Source organism: Coloeus monedula, assembly GCF_965178545.1.
Source record: "Coloeus monedula genome assembly, chromosome: Z".
Classification (NCBI taxonomy): Eukaryota; Metazoa; Chordata; class Aves; order Passeriformes; family Corvidae; genus Coloeus; species Coloeus monedula.
The window spans coordinates 61073383-61094468 of NC_138822.1; the positions used below are offsets into that span (position 1 = coordinate 61073383).

Below are 21086 nucleotides of genomic sequence, written 5' to 3' on the forward strand. Positions count from 1 at the left end.
TGCAATTGAGTTAAAATACACTTTGATGCCACAGATATAATGGAAATCTGTTCAAAATTGATTTCTGTTCCCTCCATGTCTCCCTCTGTATTGTTATACTGTCTTAGGATTTTTCGTTTTTTTCTAATCTCACATTTCAAAGAAAATTAGTTTAAAACAAATTGGGAGAATAGTTTTAAATGAACAGAAGTCTTTAACCAGTCAGATGACATGAAAATTAAGGAAATGCTGAGAACACAAAGCAGAAAGATAAATAATTAAATTTCTTTTGAACGTTGAGTTGTTACCCTGTCTTCCAAATGAAAACGTACATACAGTCGTCAGTTGTCCAACCAAAGTCAATGAGACACTGCATTCTTCTGTGTTCGTCCACTTGTGGGATCACGTTTTCGTCTCTGGACCTGTTTATTCTCGGCCACTAGAGGGTGCTCAGATAGCAGTATTACTGGGAGTTTATAAATCGTTTCAGGGATTTGGGGCTTTTATGCAGCTAGCCATGCATTTAATTCTCACGTTCCTACTTGTTTTGGCTGGTTTATTTATTTGCTTGTTTATTTTCAGTCTGTCTCTTTATTTAGAGCTTCTGCAAGGTGAGGGGTTCTTGCTGAATGAGTTAGTTCTTTGTCATCTTGGTGTTATTCTAATGATCAGCACAGCACAAATAGCCTTACCGTGTCGCTCCTCATATGGCCAAACATGCCTTACTACTCTGCAAATGTGAAATCAGCGTTAAAAAACAGCTTCCAAGTGATTAAAATAGATGTGATAGAATCCAGGAATTCAGGACCACTGCAGGGTAAGCAATGGTACATGGCTCACTCCCTTCTCTCTCTCCTTCTGAGAAATTCACATATATGTCTTCTCCAAACATATCAACTTCCATTTCCCATGCAAGGAGACATTCCATGTCATAAAACTATTCACTCTGTCACTGGTATTAAAAGCCTAAGCAAATGCACAGGTCTTGCATAAGCCTCATGCATGATGAGTGTTGCCACTCTTCTGTAAGTACATTTCACTGCGCTGCGTAGTGTCACCCTGTGTTAAAAACCTCAGCCACATGGGAGCCTTTGTGGTGACTTCAAAAACTTTGTGTGTAAACTCTTCTATATTCTCCAGGGACAAAGATAGGAAATTTTACATAATCGGGACGTCTGAACAGCTAGCAACCAGCCTCAGATTAACTAGGCTTTAGCAGTAATTGAATAATCTGTGGAACACCACATACCTAGACAGTGCCGACAAAACCCAAACAACATTATTGTTATCCCCCATTTCTGCTTCAGTCTACAACATAGGCCAAGAAACTGTAAAGAACCATTATTTAATTAAAGATAGGTTTGAGAGATTATAGGTCAAAAAAACCCAAACCAAAACGAAGCCCACCTTTTGGGGGATTCCAGGAATGAATGGATTGGAAGGAAAGAGAGCACCCAAAGGACAAGGAGAAAAGTGTGTGTGACTGTAGGCTATTGGCAATTTTCAAAGATGGGTGAGGAAAAGGAGATAAAGTCTCTATAAAGAAAGAGTTCTGGAAAAGTGCCTGACCACCTGTGGATACAGAATTGAGTGCCTTTGCTGTATACAGTTCTGCAGGCATATTGTGTATGAAATCGTTCCAGAGTAAGCCAGAGCTTTTAGTTAGTTGGGTTAGAACGTAATTTTTCAGGGACAAAGACAAGGAGTTTTCTTAGAGTTTCAATGAATTAACTCCCTTTGAGAATAGATAGTACCTGTGATTCTTTTCTTCACTATCCTGTGCAGAACTGAGTATCACCATTTCTTCAGGGAGGTTTTGTTGATGTTTTTGCTGAAGCAAATGTATCTGGGTAATTGTGGTCCTATTAAGTACTAGCTGATGCTAAACTACTCCTTGTACAAAGGAAGATGAGAAAGTCATCCATTTGCCTTCAGTATTATTGATCAGTATTATTTCAGAGTCATGTGAGTGAAAGAGCAGCAGTAGCTATAGATGATGATCTTGCAATGGGCAGAAGTATCATGTGTGTGCAGTTGGATTAGTTAAATTTTGATCATCCAGCTACTCTTGGTCATAAGAGGATGAACATGTGATGATGGTCACAGATAGAAGGCAGAACTGCATTGGGATAATTTTTTCTCTTGGTTTTATTTGATCATATCTTTTTTCCAATCTTTTTTGTATTAGAATTGTACTTCTGGTTATGGTCAATCAACTAGAAATTGTGATTGCCCTGTGAGTGAATGGTCACTATCACTACTAGATCTTCCAGCAATGTGGAGGGCTCAGATAGATGGGAATATCATCAGCCTTTAAAAGAACTGTTTGATGGAATAGAGAAAGCAGAAAGCTGATTTAAGGGGTCACCATTTAATTACAGAAAAATTAGGTAGAGAAAGGAACAGCATAATCCAAAATATTGGAGATGAGAGAAAGATGGTGTGAGAAGGCAGTAGCTTTACAAACTATTATTGCTGAGTAAAAGGTTTTTTGGAATAGAAACCCAAGGTGTGGCCCTGTAGACAGGTGGGGCAAAAGGGCAAAAACTGTAAGGGAGAAAATGCTCATGGAGGTGGAAAAAGACACAGGGAAGGGAGAAGCAATGGGATGAATTTGGAAGTTTGAAGGGAAACTGAGGCAGGGTAGTCTCTGCAAAGGCACATTTTAATAAAAATTAATGGGTAATGTCATAAGTCTAAGGCAGCATGGTTTTTTTACTGGGGTTTGTTTCCTTCTTTAGCTGAAGTTGTGGTATTTGTTAGTATCTGGTATAATCCACTATGGAAAAATAACCCCGCTCATACAGTGCACTGAGAAACCCATTATGTCATTTTAAAGGTCAGATTTTAAAATGGATTTGAACTTGGTTTGTAGATATGAGCCTGTAAACATTGCACATGGTGATTTGCAACTGCAAATAAAGAATATTTTACCTACCTGACTTGTGGATGAAAATGGTCTGGGTCAGCAAACAAGTTGCAAAGGGTTGTATATTGTTCACAATGGTCTTACTTCCCTAGGTTTTTCTAGGAGGCGTTTTCCAGAAGTAGGTAGGACTGCCCCCTGACCTGAGATCTCATGTGTTTATTCTGTTACTAGAAATAAGTTGGGGAAGAATGGTAGCTTTGATAACTTTTGTCCTTGTGCAAGAAGTTGTCACTCAACTGAGTAGTACCTTTGCCTTTGTCTGTGAGTTCTGTGAGGAGTGCTTTTCTTCTGGAGATCTCACGGTCTAAGTGGTGGGATTTTCCAGCCTAAGGGGCCTGTGAGAAATCAGCCAGTCTCCTAAAGGGGAGCACATTCAGCTGCTGTAATCACAAAAGTCACTACACAGCCATGCAGAGCACATACAGCAATCCAGCACAATGGCAAAGAAGGTGGCAAGATAGCAGGACATGGTTACCACCCCTCCAGCAAGCCATCCATGCCCCTGTGGAGTCTACAGGGACAAACTGCAGACAGCGACCAGACTGGGAGTTGGCTTGGCAGATACCATGTTGCCACTTTGTGAGTCAAAGTACTGGTATGCAGCAGGCAATTCAGTGACTCTACCCCCAAGTTCATGAAATTTCAGGCTGCCTTCAGGACTGAGGCACCCAGGGGTAACTGCACCTCTTTGTTGCTGCTCTTAGAGCATTATGCCTTGAACACACCACAGCTTTTTGTACTCTCATTTGCCATGTGCAAAGGACTTCTGTGCCTTTTGTGCAGATATGTTTTTAACACACCTACTACCACAGCTAGGAAGAAAGTAGTGAAGACGCTGCTTGGATGCTTCTTGGGGGGCAACACAAGTCATCTTCATTGCTTGTGGAAATAAGCAGATGGCAGCAGTTGTACTAAAGACAGGACTGTGCAGCTCAGAGAGAAATGTATAGTTCTGCCACCAGATCTTTTACAAATTGGTATGGTTTATTATGGTCTTTACGGTTTGTTTGTTTGGTTTTTTTTAATGTTGCTGTTTCTAAATTCCTGCTCTGGAAATCATTTTTCTCCAAGCCTGACATAACTACAACTAGTTTGTAGATACGCTGAGACTAATGTATGCACAGGATATACAGTTTTAATGTTTCATGAAGTAGAATGGTTTGGTGACTTTTTTTCTGCCAGCTGCTGGACCTAGCAAACCTTCACTGCATTTCTAAAATTACATTATTTTAGTCATTCCTAGAGTAACTCATTCTTGTATGTGCTACACTAATTCATCCATATGTACAATAGAAAGCAAAAATCCCAAAAAGAGGGTTAATCTTTCTAAACTGAGTCTGTTTGTAGAAAGCCATGACTTGCACATCTGTGTACACCACTTTTTGGTGCAATGGCTCTGCGTTAAACATTATAATATGGAACAGAAAGGATTCTTTCTGCTGTGTCTGTCTCATTAGTTGTTCAGGACTGATTGTGTTTGTGCAAGTTCGCTGCATTATTGCAAAGAGATGCAAAAATTAGATTATTTCTGTACAATGAGCTGGGTAGTATTTTCTTAAGCAATAACATTGGAGAGTTTTCAAATGCACCTGTTAAAATATTTGTATTCTAGCAGGTGCAGAAGCATTCCTTTGTAAACATCATATTAACACACGTTTTGCACAGGTACATTATCTTTTGCCCCAGAACTGATGAGTTTTTAAAATGTCACGTGAAGTCATTTTTAAAATGACTCACGTGAAGTTTGTATTCATCATAGTTACCTTGGCATGAGCCCTGTGCCTGCCTATCCATGCATGGGTGTCACACAAGTACACAGTCTGTGATGTAATAATCATCTGTGACAAAGGATTGCTTACAACAGGGTCCTGCTGTGGAGTGCTCTAAAATAGTGAATTCATGTTTGTGTGTTTGAAGCGTTACCCTGAGAGATTACAGGCACAGAATGATTCATGCCGCTTCCTTCTTTTGTGCCCCAGCCAAGTAACAGGATTCTGCCAAGTATTTGTAGCTCTTGAAAGCTGTGTTCATGTCTTTCCAGGATGGAAGATATCCTCAGTAAGTACACAGCCTGCCAAAATGAGAAGAAGAATTCCCCTACAATGGTTTAGATGAATATTCCTAGTACTATTTTATAGCAAAATTTATGTCAGTGAATACTCAACAACAAATTCCCAAAGCTATTAGTTACTGTTTGTTTGTGGGAGACAGCAAAAAGTGCAGAGAGCTTTGCTTGAGCTAGAGAAGATTTTTATTTTACACTACTTTTAGTATGAGTTTGGTCTGCAATTCCTTATTTTTTGAAGAACACAGTACAAATGAGGACTTGCTGAGTTCTTTTAAACTGTTTTTCAATTAGAAAATGTCTCCTTCCTCTGACTCTATAAGTGGCATGGCTTACTACTGAAAGAGGAGTGGACCACATGATCCACCAATGATGCATAATGATTGAAAAAAACAAAGTCTTCATGCTGACAAAAGGACCTGTCCATAGGTGTCCTAAATATACTTGAGAGTGAGAAAATCTCATCTGAAATATGTGGTGAAATGTATGTTCTCTATTCTAGACAAAAATGTCTTACAGTGCTTAATTCTGCTAGTCTGGCTCCTTGAATTGGGCATTTCAGTATCTGTAGTTCTTCTTCAGTGTTGTGTAGTGTTCTCTTCTGGTTTGCAATAAATCTAGAGAGAAATAGTATCCCTCATGAGTATTTGCCTTGTGTGATGTTTGTGGCTTTCTAGTTTATATTTTACAAGTTTTGCTGTGCTATTATTATACTATTTTTATATTTAATTACTTTTTTTACCTCATAAGAACATAAAATAATTCCATCAGACCGCATGTGTAACAATAAATGGATTGTCTGCCAATCAATGAACCACTCCAAGGCAAGACAAGATGCTACTGTATATATCAACTAATACAATTTATAACATCAGCTGGTATGTACTTAAAACATTATGGCATTGGTTGCATATAAAGATTACACTGTAAAAGATTAACTGTGGCAAATTAAATGATTGATACATTCTGAAACCTATAGATAAGAGGATTAGTGAAGTATTCTGCAGCTTTTCACTCATATTAGCAGTCCCATCAAAGTCAAATGCTGTCAGGACTGTCTGAAGCCTGCTGGAAACTCTTTGAACTGACACCCCTCACTCCCAAGTGACCAGTGATTCCATTTCATCCCCCGTGGTTCTGAAAACCAGGCTCAAGAAGTGGGACTGAGAGTGCCCGAGAACCAGGCACCTAAAGAGCAGCATAAAGCCCACAGCTTTATCACCTTTATCTTTTATATAAAATGGCAGCAAATTGTCCAGGAATGTAAATCTATAGCTATTGTTACTATTGGTAGTAGTAGTAGTAGTAGTAGTAGTAGTAGTAGTAGTAGTAGTAGTAGTAGTACTGTTACTGATTGACACTTCCTCTCTGAAAATGGTTCCTTCTTAGCCACAAGCAATACTTTTCTGAGTACGCATCACATGATAAATCTCTGTCAGGCAGTGTCCTGTTCATCCAGCTGTGCTCTACTAGAGAGTATTGTTAGGTATCTGTTTACCTCAGCTTCTAACATCAAACCTTAATGATTTTTTTCTGTTTGTTCTTGCAGTGATCTGAAAACTTGAGGAGAGATTAAATTCAAGCTGGTACATAAGAACTGCATTAAAAAATAGTGAAGGAGAAATGCAGGGAAAGGACTGTGAGGAAACTGCAAAAAGTCTATGTTGCTGTATCCAAAACTTAGTGCTGGGGGCACTTTTGAGCCTGTGTGTCCAGATGAGCACTCTGCCCTGATTGTGATGCAGTGCCTAGGTAAGATACTTCTTTTGGGTTTTTGTTGCAAACAGAACATGGCTGCATAGAATGGCAAGAGTAATTAATTAGTCTCTAATTTGTCCACCTAGGGAAGCAGGCTCCCAGGGCAGACTGTGATGCTTTCTTCTCTGACAATTATTGGAAATAACTGGGCAAAGCTGATTCTGAGATTTCTGGTTGACTGGTTGATACCTGGCACTTTTGCAGAAGAAGAAGAATGGTTATACCTCCTCTGAGACTGTATCAGGGCTGCAGTCCCAGGTATCCAAGAACATGACTGCATGCAGCTGAGGCTGTAGGAAACCTCCCACCCACCTCATCCATGCAGGACCAGGACCTTTGAGAGAGTGTCAAGGACATGAGCTCCCAGACAACAGCTCTTGCAGATGTATGGCCGCAAAGAGGGGGATGTTCTGACCTGCTTTTGAGGGCATTTCAATATGCGCATTGTCTAGGGTTTCTGGAGAGCTCAGGGATTGTATTTGCTGACTGTGTGTCTTTTTCCCCTAGAAATAGGGCAGATCTTCACAGTCCCTAGCCTCAATCTGACATAACTTGCTGATCCATGCTTGTTCTGCTTCTCCTGTCTAGAACAAATTTTCTGCACAGGTTCAGTGTGCTGGGTTTATTTTGTGTAGTGATTGGTGGGGTTTTTGGTGGTTTTGGCTAGACGGTTGCTGTAACTTGACCACTACTTGTCCCAAAGCTCCCAATCATCTTTAATATTGCTCTGCTTTTGTGACATTCACATGCTCTCCACTGCCTTGTGTGCAACCCCTTGACTTTTTTGGGTAGGGATTGTTTTTTATGGTGTTGTCTGAGTATCTTACAGAGTTCCCTCGTTGAGGCCTTGTGTACCTCTACAAAGCACTGACAATATTAATGAACTTCGCAGAAATAGCAAAAATCCAAAAGGAAAAACAGACATTAACTGTTTTTAAGGCAAGAGGGGAAGAGTAAGAAAATGAGAGAGTCAAGTCAAGCCCAAAGATGTCATACCCAAGATGATGCTTTCCACCTGCCTCGTACTTGCTGTATACTAGAATACCTCAAAGATGAAAATAGGCTGTTTGAAGTATGTTTCCAATCCTGCCTCTGGCAGTTGAGATTTGCTCCAGATCATGGTTATGTTGCTCTCAACTCCAGGCAATTTGTGTCCCTTCTCCTCCTGGGTTTTACTGGAGGATCCTGAAAAGCACCAGCACCAGCTATCAGCCCTGTGTGTGGATTTACCACTCTCTCTCAAAGGCATAACTTTTAGCTATGTGAATCATGCCAGGCTCAGAGCACCTGGTTCGCTGTACTTTCCCCGGGTGCTTTACCCCATTAGTAGATGTTCCCGTCGGGGCAAACAATGATCAGTACAGCGCAGGGGCAAGAGGGGAGACCCGTGTGGGCAGGTTAACTCGGGGAAGCCGTTTTGCTCTCCTTCCCTACGGGAGGCTCAGAGGCGAAACTCATCTTTCTGGAGCGCTTCCAGCCGAGCGGGGCCGGGCGCGGGGCGGTGGCGGGAGCTCCGGGGGCGGGCCAGCCCTGGGGAAGGTGGTGGTGGCCGCCGTGCCCGCCCTGCTCACCTGAACAGAGGCGCCAGCGCTCCGGCGCCGCTCCCTTCCGCTCCTTGGAGGATGAACGGGCCGGGGAGGAAGGTAAGGGAAAGCCGGGCGGGTCAGGGGGTGGCGGGGCAACCCCAGAGGTGCCCGAAGCTGGGACACGACGGCGTCGGGTGCTGACACTTTCGGGCGTTCTCCTGCTCCGGCCGGCGGGGCTGGAGGAGAAGTGTCCCACCGCCGGTGCCGCCGCGGCGTCTGCCCGGCCCCGCTCAGGGCGGCTCGGCTTCGCCGGGAGTTGTACTCAGCAGTGCCCGGAGCCCCAAAGCCAAGGAGTCAATCTTACCGGTGGTGCCGTGACCACCCGAGAGGGATTTGCTGTGCAGATATTCCCGGAGAGGAATAAATCAAGGGAGAATAGTTCTGTTGTTGAAGTAATAACGAGCAAAGAACAAGCTGCTCGTGACGAAACGACCACTTAAGTGCTGCTGGGGGGACTGTTCAGTGCTGACAGGAGAGCTGCTGTTGCATTTCTTAACTTTTGAGTGCTGTGGAGTATTTGATTCCAGCCAACCCAAAAGGCAAACCAAAGAGTTTGCTCGGGAGCACCAGCCTAAACCTTTTACATGTGGTGTGATCACTGTTGTTCTAGATAATTTGCTCATAACTAGAAGTATTTGGCCACCGTCCTGCCAAAAGTTAAGCTCCTCGGGTAAATGCTACCGCCTATTGCTACTGCTCGTGGCTGAAGACTGTTGTTACTATGTGTTTCTGTATGTTACTCTTCGTCTTCAAAGCAGTGTAGTAAAGGTTTGCTGTGTCTCTCAAAATAAAGCTGATAGTAAGGACAGTACCAATTTGGCCCATTCTAGGGAAAATGGCTGCAGAAGTCCATCCCCAGGAGGGAATCTGCATCCCTGGGGCAGCTCATCATCTCTCACCAGTGAGGAGCAAAATCCCAGAACTGCATCTTCTCCTACCGCTAGGGAGAAACAACTGCGTGACAGAGTAGGGCAGGAACCAATGCACTTCCTTGCTCGCTCACAAAGCAGTGGAGAAGGTAGAGAGTGAAGGAAGGCCCCCTGCCCCTCTCTGCGCTCTCAGAACAATTTGTGCCTGGTACACTTATACAGTGGCAAGGGCTGCTAGTGGAAAGGAAACCAGACTGAGCTTCCTCTTCATCTTTGCTGCCTTGAAACAGGCTTCTTTCCCCACTTGCAAAACATCCATAACGTAAAGTATTTTATGAACTTCTGGGCAAAACTGAACTAAGTGGTGTCCAAGCCAGTCAAAATCTGACTGTTAAAGGAAGATCGAAGTCAAGTTCTATGGTGAGATTAGCAAGCAATTCCAGCAACCTCATTCTGTTGAATGATACCTACTGGAGGCTATCTTTTTTGTAGGATTTTGCAACAACTATCAATTTTGTAGGATTAACTGGGAGACTGTTATTCACAGTATGGTAAATTAAAACACAGTTTTGCTGCAATGAGTGATTTTTCAAAGTTATGAAATTAAAGGAATTTGGTGCAAGAATTTAAAAAAGAATATTTTGTGTTTAGGTTGAGTTTGAGAGATGTCATTGGTGCTAGTGATGTTCCTCTTTATTTTTTTGTTGAGTGAGTCATTGGATTTGTGGACTGAAAACCACACTTTGCTCTTTCTCAAGCAAAAGTAACCTTCACCTCTTGTATTAAATAATCTTTTTGATTTCCAAGTGCCATAATTTCTTGTATTGTTGATGAGTAAAAGCATGAAGTTAGCATTTTATAATATATTATTCATTATCAAAGTACCATAAAGATGGGGGTTTTTAAAATTCAACAGAAGTGTACAAAGAAAAGTTCTATTCTAGCTCTCATGATTATTTTTCTCGTATCTAGTTTAAGTTAGAAACAGTGCACTTAGTCTGGATAATTTAAATAATTTTTAGGTATTGACTTTGCTCTAATCTGGGTGTACAGGATGTTAGATTTTACTGTAGTTAAGAAATTTGTTGGACCAATATGAAAGGAGTGAGAAACTGTTGAGCCTCCTAAGAGCCTAGTAAATTTTTTTTTGTACAGGCTTATTTATACATTCTTAAACTGGTTTTACAGTAAATGAACCATGAATAGAGGTAACTGTCTTCAATAGTGGGTTGTCAAGTACCAGATTTTCAAGTCTCTGTAAAATACGACCTCTGAAGTAGTATATTCTTACTGCAATGAACTGGGATTTACAGATGATACTTTCAATAATGCTGACATTATCTTAGCAATCTACTCGTAGCATAACGCCTTAATATTGAGGTCAAAGGGAAGCCTATGAGTGGCTTTGGAAGGGATATAAAGTTTTGAGGAGTATATTTTCTTCGTTCTGGAGGGATTTGCAGGTGTAAACACCATAGAGAATGTATATCCACTACTTTCTACTCGAAAAAAACCCCAAAAATACAAGATGCTTCAGGGTCCCACTGCTGGCTTCCAGAATCACTCATATGCTTAAATTCATCATGCTGAAATTAGTCTGGTGTAAAAAATTGGTTTCCTGTGAGCATAAATTAGTTAAGATTTATAAAGTTGCAGTTAAAGCCAGCAAAGGCTCTTTAGTAGTGGAAAAACTGATACATGTGAATATTTTCCTGTAGCTGGATGCACTGACTTCATTCTGGGGCCATACTAAATATGCGTTTCTGAGGGCAGATTCTACTTCAGTATATCTGTCCCTTCTGTAGGTCTTGGCTGGCACATGCTACTTGCAGTAAAGCCTTCTGCTTTAGTGCTCATCCAGAGCATACTGCAGCAAGATGACTTCAGAGGCATGACTGGAGTGTGCTATAAGAGGTGGTGCAAGTGTACATGCATGTGTTTTAAATAGTCCTTCTTTCTCCTTGTTCAGTAAATCCATGGTTGTCTTCTCACAGGCAAGATGCAGGAAGAGCACTGATGGTAGGAAAAGGAGTCTTTAACTTTCCTTCAGTTCCTACTTCAGTGACAGACATACTTTCCCTCTGCAGCCATTCACACAGCTCCACTCCAACTTCTGCTCACATTGATCATCACTTTCTTGTTCTGTCCCTCTAAGTTCCTCCTGAGCACCATGCTTCTGAGGAGAGGCTGAGAGTTGAGACTGTTGAGCCTGGAGAAGAGCAGACTCAGGGCGTATCTCATCAATGTATAACTGAGGGGAGGATGCAAGGAGGACAGACTCCTTTTCAGTGGTGCCCAGTGACAGGTCCAGAGGCAATGGATGTGGAACAAACTGTAGAATGGGGAATTCTCTCTGAACATCAGCAGGGAACTGTAAGGGTGGCTGAGCACTGGAATGAATAGGAAGTCTAGAGGTGTGGTCTTCATACTTGGAGATACAAAAAAATACATCCAGATACGCCCATCCCAAGCAGCCAGCTATAGGTGGCCCTTCTTGGGTGTGTGGGGGATTTGACCAGATGCTGCTTTCGAACTCAACCATCCTTTGGTTCTATGATTTTGTGATGCTGCTGTCAGGCAAAGCATTGTTACTCTTCCCACTTTTCTGTTGCTTTTCAGCAGTCACATAGTTCCCCATCCTGAAGCCTTCACTCCTCTCAAGCACTCTGGCACTTTGCACAGAGAGGCTCATTCTCTTTAATTGTGCTCTTTCACCACTAACCTAAAGTAAACAGCATGGGGGTTGCTGCTTGAGGGCTGCATTTAGCAACACTTCTCCAGAATTGTGACTTCTTATTACTACAACTTAATTTCTGGCATCAACTCAAATGTATACCTAAGCAAGGGAAGTCCATGTAAGAATGGGCAGATTCCTGAAATGCTGTCTGAAATCAATAGCAAAGTTGTCACAGGATTCAATAGGAACAGGGCAGAAACCGGAGTACTAGGATGTTAAGGAAAGTTGAGTATTGACTGACTAACAAAATAACTTATCTGATAATTGATATCAGTTCAGAAAAAGGGACTGTGAATAGCTAGCAACACAGTTTAGGGTATGACATAGTATTTTCGCCAAGCTCATGCTGCAAAGTCAAAATATGGTTTATGTTCATATCCTTTATTAAAATTCTAAGTGCTGTTGATACCTGGGGTGGATAAAATCCCATGAAAAAAGGTATCAAACTAGATACTCAACGAATCTTAGAGGTCTTTTGGGTAACATTGCTTACCCAAAAGCAATGGGTTTTGGGTGTACCCCACAAGTGTATGGGTTCTGAATGGCATTCCTGCGCTCCTGGCTCTCTTCCAAATCTCAGTTGTGATGTAGGGCAGCCAGCTCAAATCCCCAGCTTAAATTTCCCAACCATTAATAGAAAGGAAGAGAGACTTGAGAGTATTGCAAGGAATGCATAAAACTGACTGCTCCTCTTATTAGCTGAGGTTTTAGGACACATTCATCTGCAACTAAGTGCATTATGCTCTGGGAGGCAGCGAGGTCTCATCCAGAACTGCAGTCTAAGCAGCAAGAAAGGCTACATGGTTGAGTAATGAAACGCAGTCTGCTTCATTTTAGTTATACTGAGCCTATCTTCAAGGTTGTCCTCAAAGATAGCCACCAGCAGAGCACTGTGGCAATGGGCAAACATGCAAATATGTAGCATATGCAGGATGTAAGCCACAAGTTTATTTGTGAACAGTGACAACTAGTGGGGAAAACAATTAACTAGAAAAATGTGATCACCAGGGCCAACACGAGTTCACTGTGGCAACTGGAAATCTGAAAATACTTGGTCAAACAGATTGATGATCTCAGTCCAGTTTCCTGATGGATTAGTGCCTGTCTATATTGCCATAATTGCAATGACCCATGGACTGAATCAAGAGAGACAGAGGCTGAAGGCTCGAAGTCTCTCTAAACTGAGGCATTTTAGCTGTGAACTCATCACTTATGAATAAACTGATATCTAATTCATGAAAGTGCTTCAAAAGCATAAAGAACCAAAATAACATATTCAGACCATTTTGTCATTCAACATCATAATCCTTGCCCAACCACGCTTCACATTTCTGGTATTTTTATACCACTCAGTAAAACTAGGTGGAGAAATAGCGGTCAAACATCAGGTAATATTCCAAGAGGAAGAAAAGGTGTATACACAAGCGTTCCTTGGTGACTGGGTTTCAGATAAATGCTTTATTAGGCAGGAAGCATACTGCTTGGATGACATTACCAATTCTTGAAGGATTTATTATGTGCCATTGAAAACAGAGAGATTTAAACTAAAATCTTGCAAAGACTTAAACCCTCCATGTTTAGCTTTACACCTCCTACATAGTTTCACTGAGGTCAATGAAACTATTCACGGTGGAAAGCTAAGAAGGTGTGTAAATCTCTGTAGCATTAAACATTTTTCTTGATTATCTCCCCAGGGACTGGAAGCATGGATTGGCAGCTATCAGACACCTAGGGTAAAATGGCAACTTGTGTCATTGAGTGCTGGCTTAATTGAAAAAGAGCATTAAGAATTGTGAAACAATTCTGGCCTTTTTTCCTTAACTTGCAGTGGGTGCTATGTGGCTCTAAACTGCTCCCTTCAGTACCTCCAAACAACTGAGATTTGCTCACCCATGGCTAGGGCACATTTTGACTGTCAAAATAAGTGTTTGTAACTTCTTTTTTTTTTTTTTTAAGTATTTAGCATAACTGAGGTTGCAGGGGAGGTGTGCGTGTGCGTGCGTGTGTGTGTGTGTGTAATGTTGTCCATACGGGAGGCTTGAAAGCAGACCCTCTGCCTAGGTCGCGAGGGGGCTGCACCACCGGTGATGATCCTTCTCAACCTTCTTCTCATCCTTGTCCTCATCCTCCTCCCCCCACCCCAGGTGGACACAGCCCGGTGGTCGCAGGCGCTTCGTAAGACGCTGCCGAGGAGGGGAAGGGGCTTGGCGGGTCTGGGGACCCCGGAGGCAGCGCGGGGAGCGGGCGGGGGTGACGGGGAGGCGCCGCAGGGGCGGGAGTGGCCGGGGCAGTGCCAGCGGCGGGGGGAGGCGCCGGTGCCGGCGGCTCGGGGTGCGCGGCGCAGGGGCGGCGGCCCCGCAGCCCGGGCGGGCGGGCGGCAGGTGGGAGCGGAGCCGAGCCGAGTCGAGCCGAGCGGCGGTGCAGCGGGGCGGGGTGGCTGGGAAGGGAAGGGATGGGCTGCGCACCCAGCATCCACGTCTCGCATAGCGGTGTGATATACTGCCGGGACTCGGAGGAGTCCAACTCCCCCCACCAGACCACCACGATCTCGCAGGGCACCACCACCCTGCACGGCCTCTTCGTTAAGACAGACGCGGCCGACTCCATCCCCTCCGTCCTCGCCTACCAGAGCCGGCAGCCGCCGCCCTCCGCCGGCCCCCGCCGCAAGGAGCGCAGGGAGTCCGGCGGCGCCTCCGCCCGGTCCAGGACGCCCCACTGCTGCAGCGTTGAGGCGGAGACCCAGACCAGCAGCTCCAGCCCCAAGGTAAGCGTCGCCGCTCCGGAGGGGTCTCCAGCGGTGCTGATGCTGGTCCCTGCCGGCCGCGGCAGAAGGAGGACGGTGCACGGAGCCAGCGCCTCCCCCGCCGGAGGATGCTCGGCGGGCGGGATGCAGCTGGCAGGAGCGGTGCCCTAGTGCCCACTGACTCACCGCAGCTGCGGCGGCCGGGCCGGGCCGGGCTGGCACTGCTGCGGGGGGGCCGCCTCGCCTGGAGCTCGCCGCGGGGGGAGCAGAAGCCGCCGGGCCCCTCGGGCTCTCTCCGCCTCTCTCCGCCCGGAGCCCACGGCCTTGGTGCTGCTCCGGGGCGCCCTGTGCTGGGATCGATCACGCACGCCCAGCGAGCGGGGAAGGGGTTTGTTTCGAGCTCTGTGACTGATGGCAGAGAGTGGGCGCCTCTGGGAGAGGCGGAATACGATCTTCCCCCGAGTAATTCTCAACTGCAACAAGCCCCGTACTTAGTGCTGGCTTTACTTCATCCCTTTTTCTTCCCGCCGTATCTGGTTAAAATGAACTGTTGCTACTAGGCGTTGATGTTCCGCTGAGAACCGAACCACTGTGACCAGCACACGTATGCAGATGCACCTCGCTGGTGTAGGGCTGTGGAGATGTTCCTGGAGGGGCGGGCGAGGGCTGTGTCTGTAGGGTATCTTGAAGGCTTGGGTCCCCCTCTCAGCGCTTAAGGCAGGCACTGCCGCAACCCGTCTGTCAACGTCTTCACTTAAGTTTAGCACTTGAAAAGAGATGATTGTGCTGGATTTTTTTTTCCATGATGTTTGTTGGGGTTTTTTTTTTTAATATCAGAGTAGGTTTTTCATTAACTTCCCTGAAAGCCTTTTAGGAATTAAATTATGCTTTGTTGCTGTCTTCCAAAATTTATTAATATAAAAAGAAAAAAAGGTGTCATGATCCTAGCTGCAACTTAGGTTACTTTTCTGTTGTACTCATAAAGGAGGATATCATGTCACAAAGTAATCCTAGTATTTTGTTAGAATATCAGTAAGAAATTCCAAAGTTATAAAATATTCCCTAATAATTTAAAAATTCAGAAGTCATCTTAAGGAAAACATAAGTGGAAGAAATCACAGAAAAAAACCCAAAAGCCGCCACAAGCCATTGTCAGTTTGTTAGTTCAAATGCTGAGAAACTTGTAGACTTGTCTGCAGTCACATTGACTGTTTTACTCATTCAGATGAAGAACCTGCATCATCAATGACTGGGACAAAATTCAAGCATGACTGGAGTAAAACATTTCTTATATTTTTTGGGGGTGTGGATTTTTTTTTTTTTTTTTTTTTTTTTTTACATTTCAGAGTGCAATATTTAAGACAAAATATGATTTCTTTTTTAATGTAGAGGAGAGCAAAATGAAAAGATTTTCACAGTTGTTTTAAGTTGAGAGTAGAAAAAAATCAAAAGAATTGAAAAAAAATTTTAGAGTGGTAACTCAGTTCTCAATAGTTGTTTATTATACATTATTACATTATGTGCTGTTATAAACAAATACATTTCCCAACTTCCTAGTTATTAAAACTGAATGTATTTCAGATGTTTTTGAACTTTCTGATTTGTATTGTAATATTATTGGTTCAACAAGGCCAAGTGCCAGGTCCTGCCCTTGGGTTACAACAACCACAGGCTGGGGCAGAGTGGCTGCAAAGCTGCCCACAGGAAAAGGACCTGGGGGTGCTGGTGACAGCGACTGAACGTGAGCCAGGGTGTGCCCAGGTGGCCAAGAGGGCAAATGGCATCCTGGCCTGGATCAGCAGTGGTGTGGCCAGGAGGACCAGGGATTGTCTTCCTTGTTTGGCACTGGTGAGGTCACACTTCGAATCCTGTGTCCAGTTCTGGACCCCTCACGACAAGAAGGACACTGAGGTGCTGGAGCATGTCCAGAGAAGGGCAAGAGAGCTGGTGAAGGGTCTGGAGCACAAGTGAGGAGCAGCTGAGGGAGCTGGGGGTGTTAGCCTGGAGAAGAGGAGGCTCAGGGATGGCCTCACACTCTACAACTGCCTGAAAGGAGGCTATAGCCAGGTGGGGGTCGGCCTCTTCTCCCAGGCAACAAGTGGCAGGATGAGAGGAAACAGCCTCAAACTGCTCCATGGGAGGTTCAGGTGGGACATCAGGAAGAATTTCTTCACATAAAGGATTGTCAAGCATTGGAAGGTACTGCTCAAGAAAGTGATAAAGTCACTATCCCTGGAGTTGTTCAAGAAATGACTGGATGTGGCACTTAGTGCCATGGTCTAATTGAAAAGGTGATGTTAGGTCATAGGCTGGACTTGACGATCTCAAAAGTCTTTTCCAACCTAGTTAACTCTGTGATTCTGTGAAAAGATGTCCAAGATTGAATCCAATCTTTGATCAATCACCTCTGTATCAATGAGACCATGGCACAAAGTGCCACATCCAGTCTTGTCCAACCTAAATGATTCTGTGGTTCAGTGATTATTTTTGATAGCTTCACTTCTTTTCACAAATTATGAGTTTGTTTGGTGTCTGGGATTTTTAAAGTTATTTATCAACTATTTCAATTATGTAGAGAAATATTTCCATTCTTATAGGAATTAAGATCTGTAAAATTTTTTAGATTTTTTTTTAAGTTGAGGTAGAGCTGCCATTCTTACTGCCAGTCCTGTCATAATTTTGTACATCACCCTAAAGTATTGACTAACCCAGGGTTAGATTATTACAGAACTATCATAAAGGCAAAAGAGTATACTACACTTGACAGAGTATAAGAAGTGGTAAAGTGTGGAAACATGCTTTTCCAGTAGTACATGATAACAATATTTATTTCTACAAAAGTGAGGAAAAGCATTATTTATTTTGGTACAGAAAGAATGTCTAGCAATTCCACATGGTTTTAGCTGCTGTAGTGCTTAGTTGCATGTATTAGCTGTATTGGATATTCCATACCATATGTCATCACACTCGGGGAAAGAAGGAGAAGGGGGGGACATTTGGAGTGGTGGTGTTTGTCTTCCCAAGTAGCCACTGCACATGATGGGGCCCTGCTCTCCTGGGGATGGCTTTACACCTGCCTGCCCATGGGAAGCGGTGACTTAATTCCTTGTTTTGCTTTGCTCATGTGTGCACCTTTTACTTTAGCTACTGAAGTGACAAAATTAATGAGTTGTTTCACTTCTACTCTTCAGATTCTCTCCCCATCCTGCGGGTGATGGAGTGAATGAGCAGCTGCCTGGGGCTTAGTTGCCATCTGGGGTTAAACCACCACAAAATCTCATCTAAGTGTATTAGGGGACCAAACCAATATACTGGTCAAATGGCTGTTAGCACTATTATATATTAAAATAATCTTCCAGTTGTGTAACTGCTCAACCTGCTTAAACCATGTTTCTTGATGTGTCTTCATTTTCTGTTCTAAACTGTTCTTTAGTTGTTTACACAATCAAATATTGCACTATTTACATTTGACCCTGCCTTTTTAAAATGTTTTAAAACTCATCCACACCATGGTATGAAACTAGCACTAAAAGTAATCAATCTGTAATAATTTCAACCCTATTCAGTTCAAATAAATAATAAAATAAAAACCAACCAAACAAAAAATTATCCATGTCACTTAAAACATATGGCTCATCTAAACCTTACTTTCAAAATCAATTTGATCTGTATTCATTTGGCTTGAGGTCAGTGTTACAATTTTTTTTTTTGTTCTCTTTTCTTCTCCTTTCCTTAACGAAAAGTTCTGAACTGTCCAGAGCATTGAGATGTGTTGGTCCGATCCCACTCACACTGTTTATGAGTAACCATTCAGCAGTTTTGGTGGGTGTATGTGTGTTTCTTTCAATCTTGAAAGCTTGGTAACGAGTACTGGCAGGTTGCCTGACAAAGATCTCAAGTGGACTTGTTAAGTGTTAGAAGATGCATCTGCACCCTGATTTGGAAAAGGACCCACAATTCCTGGTGCCCAGCCATACACTGTGCAATTAAGGTACTTGGGTAGAAGCACTCAATTGAAAAAACAGACACTTCTTCCCTTGTACCCTCCTTAACAAAGCCAAGCAGTATCATGAAAAGAAAGAGTAGTAATATCTCAAACCCTCCATCAGCTTTATATAAAGATACAAGGCATTTAGCTTCCATTACTGAAGCATAACAATGAGATGAGAAGGTGCTGATTGTATAATGGCTGCTTGACCCATTGCTCGGTTATTGCTGGTTCTGAAGTGCAACAGTACCAGCTGTTTGGCAAGAAGTAAACAGTTTTTTGGACACTTCCTTGGGGATTTGAAAAGGTAATAAAATGCTTACCTTATCTACTTTTGTATCTTTTAATTATGGCCAAATCTTAAGCAGAAGTTATGAATAGTTCTGCTTTTCTTGAATATCTTGAGACTTTAGCATTAACGAAACCTTACAACAACAGACAAGTTTCAAAGCTCATGTTGCTAACATATTAGCTAGATGGAAAAAAGCCTCCAAACAATTTGCAGTCTTCCATTGATTGCTTTTTTATATTTTTCTTCTTGAAATTACAAGAACAGCAGGTGTAATCATTTGGTTCTTCTTATGCTGTGTTCTTTGTGGAAGAGAAAGGCCTGTTTATGAACCTCTCTTGATCAGTCACAATAGGAATAGGTTTTGACAGTTTTCAGGCTTTTCTGTAGCAAAATAATTATTAGAAGCAAAGCTCAGAAATAAGAAAAAATATGGTGGGACAGTATGTCTTACCAGCATTGGTCTGTGTTATGTTCCAAGGTGGAACTATTGGGACAGATCCTCCAAAATGTCAAGGACCTAGCTTTTAGAATTTTGGGTGGGGGAGTGGGGGGTGGTTGTTTGGGTGGGTTTTGGTTTGTTAGGTTTGGGGGTTTTTTTGTTTTGGTTTTGGGTTTTTTTTGTTGTTGTTGTTGGTTTGTTGGGTTTTTTTTGTTTGGTTGGTTGGTTTTATTTTTATCTGGAGGAATATGTGAAAGAATGCAGCTGCCAAATACAAAGTGGAGAACACTGAGAAATCCAGTCATGAGAGAGTTGCATCCGGTCCACAGGTCCTGGAGAAATGCAGTCATAAGTATTGCCTTGATTTCCAATGCAGTTGCCTTTCAAGCAGTACCATGTGTAAGAAAACTCCATGTACTTCTTGCACTTCTTGTTTTGTTTGAAGTGTACTATGGTTTAACTGGCTGCTAGTAAGTTCTCTGGCATGTGGAATATACCAGATGTAGTGTAAACTTGGAAAATAAACCTCCCAACTCTGCAACTTGGTGTGATGAAGGTGCATTTCACAACTCAGTAGGACACCTGAGACATAAGACACCTCTTGAACATAGCTGAGGTCTGCAGAGTTGGCATAAAAAAATTGAGCAGGCCAAAAAGTTTTGAAATATGTTACTGTGCAGGACCTTGTTAATTTAGGCTAGCTGTTCTCTGAGAGATGCTGGCCTGAATAGCTCTTACCGTAAAGAAAATTGCTACTATAGAAGTGTTCTTCTCTGACTAAGCCCAGACATCATAAATGAATACACTAAAAGGACTTTTGCTGCTCTTTGTCTGACCTTTCCATTCCTCCTTCAAATGATGCAGGTAAACTTCAGCAAGCACTGTAGTTATGCTCTTAAGCAATGCTACACAGAAGAACTGTTATAGAACAGATAAAACCATTTCTTCAGAAAATATTAAACCACCTGGCAAAGACAAGCCTAGTGAATGACTTTGCATTGAGTCACACAACGTTCTGGACTGCAAAAACTGCTCTGGATGATATGCATTTAAATCGTTAAATATAAAATGAGCACATGTGTGTTCACACACACATATATAGGAAAAGTGAATTGCTGAAAGATTGTAGGAGAACCATGAGCCTCAGCTGTTTCATCATTAGAAGTCAACAGGTCCAGGAGCCCTCTAAGTCCTTAAGTAAAAATTTATTTTGGAACATTGGTTTTCAGCACCCAAAATACCAAGCAGTTTTAAGTAAACTGACCACTAGTAGCATCTGTTTTCCACCCCTTACTTTTGCTATGCACAAAATGAGACTGAGGTTTTATCTTCTGAGGAGCTTGGAGTGAATCTCTCAACACTGTCTTTAGTGTACATGTGTAACTTTTCTAAAAGTGCCTTTAGTGAACACTGTGTGTTCACTGTATACCTGTGTGGCTGCTAGAAAATAACATGTGAAGTGCATTATGATGTAGCAGAGTTTACCTCTTTTTGGTGAGTCTTGTCAAACCCAGGATCATAGCTTAAGGCAATCAACAATCACATTTACTCATGTAAAGACAAAAGTACAGAGCATTGTGAAAAGCAGCCTGTGTGTTTGAAGTGATTGAGGGCACGAGCTTACCATGACAACTTCTACCCGATGATCTCTTGTGTAGTACTGTCTCCCTCTGGCACAGATCAGTAGGTGCATTTCTGGCC

At 42.9% G+C, this 21086-nt stretch overlaps 1 protein-coding gene across 1 annotated transcript in view; it reads left to right on the plus strand.

Moving 5' to 3' along the window:
• Positions 1-14375: 14375 nt before the first annotated feature.
• PDE8B (phosphodiesterase 8B) overlaps positions 14376-21086 on the plus strand; it is a gene marked incomplete at both ends in the record, with an annotated part of 71782 nt that continues 65071 nt past the window's right edge. The window contains one exon of the mRNA XM_082301402.1: positions 14376-14687. Coding sequence (XP_082157528.1) covers positions 14376-14687 — 312 coding nt within the window. The remainder of the gene's footprint in view (positions 14688-21086) is intronic.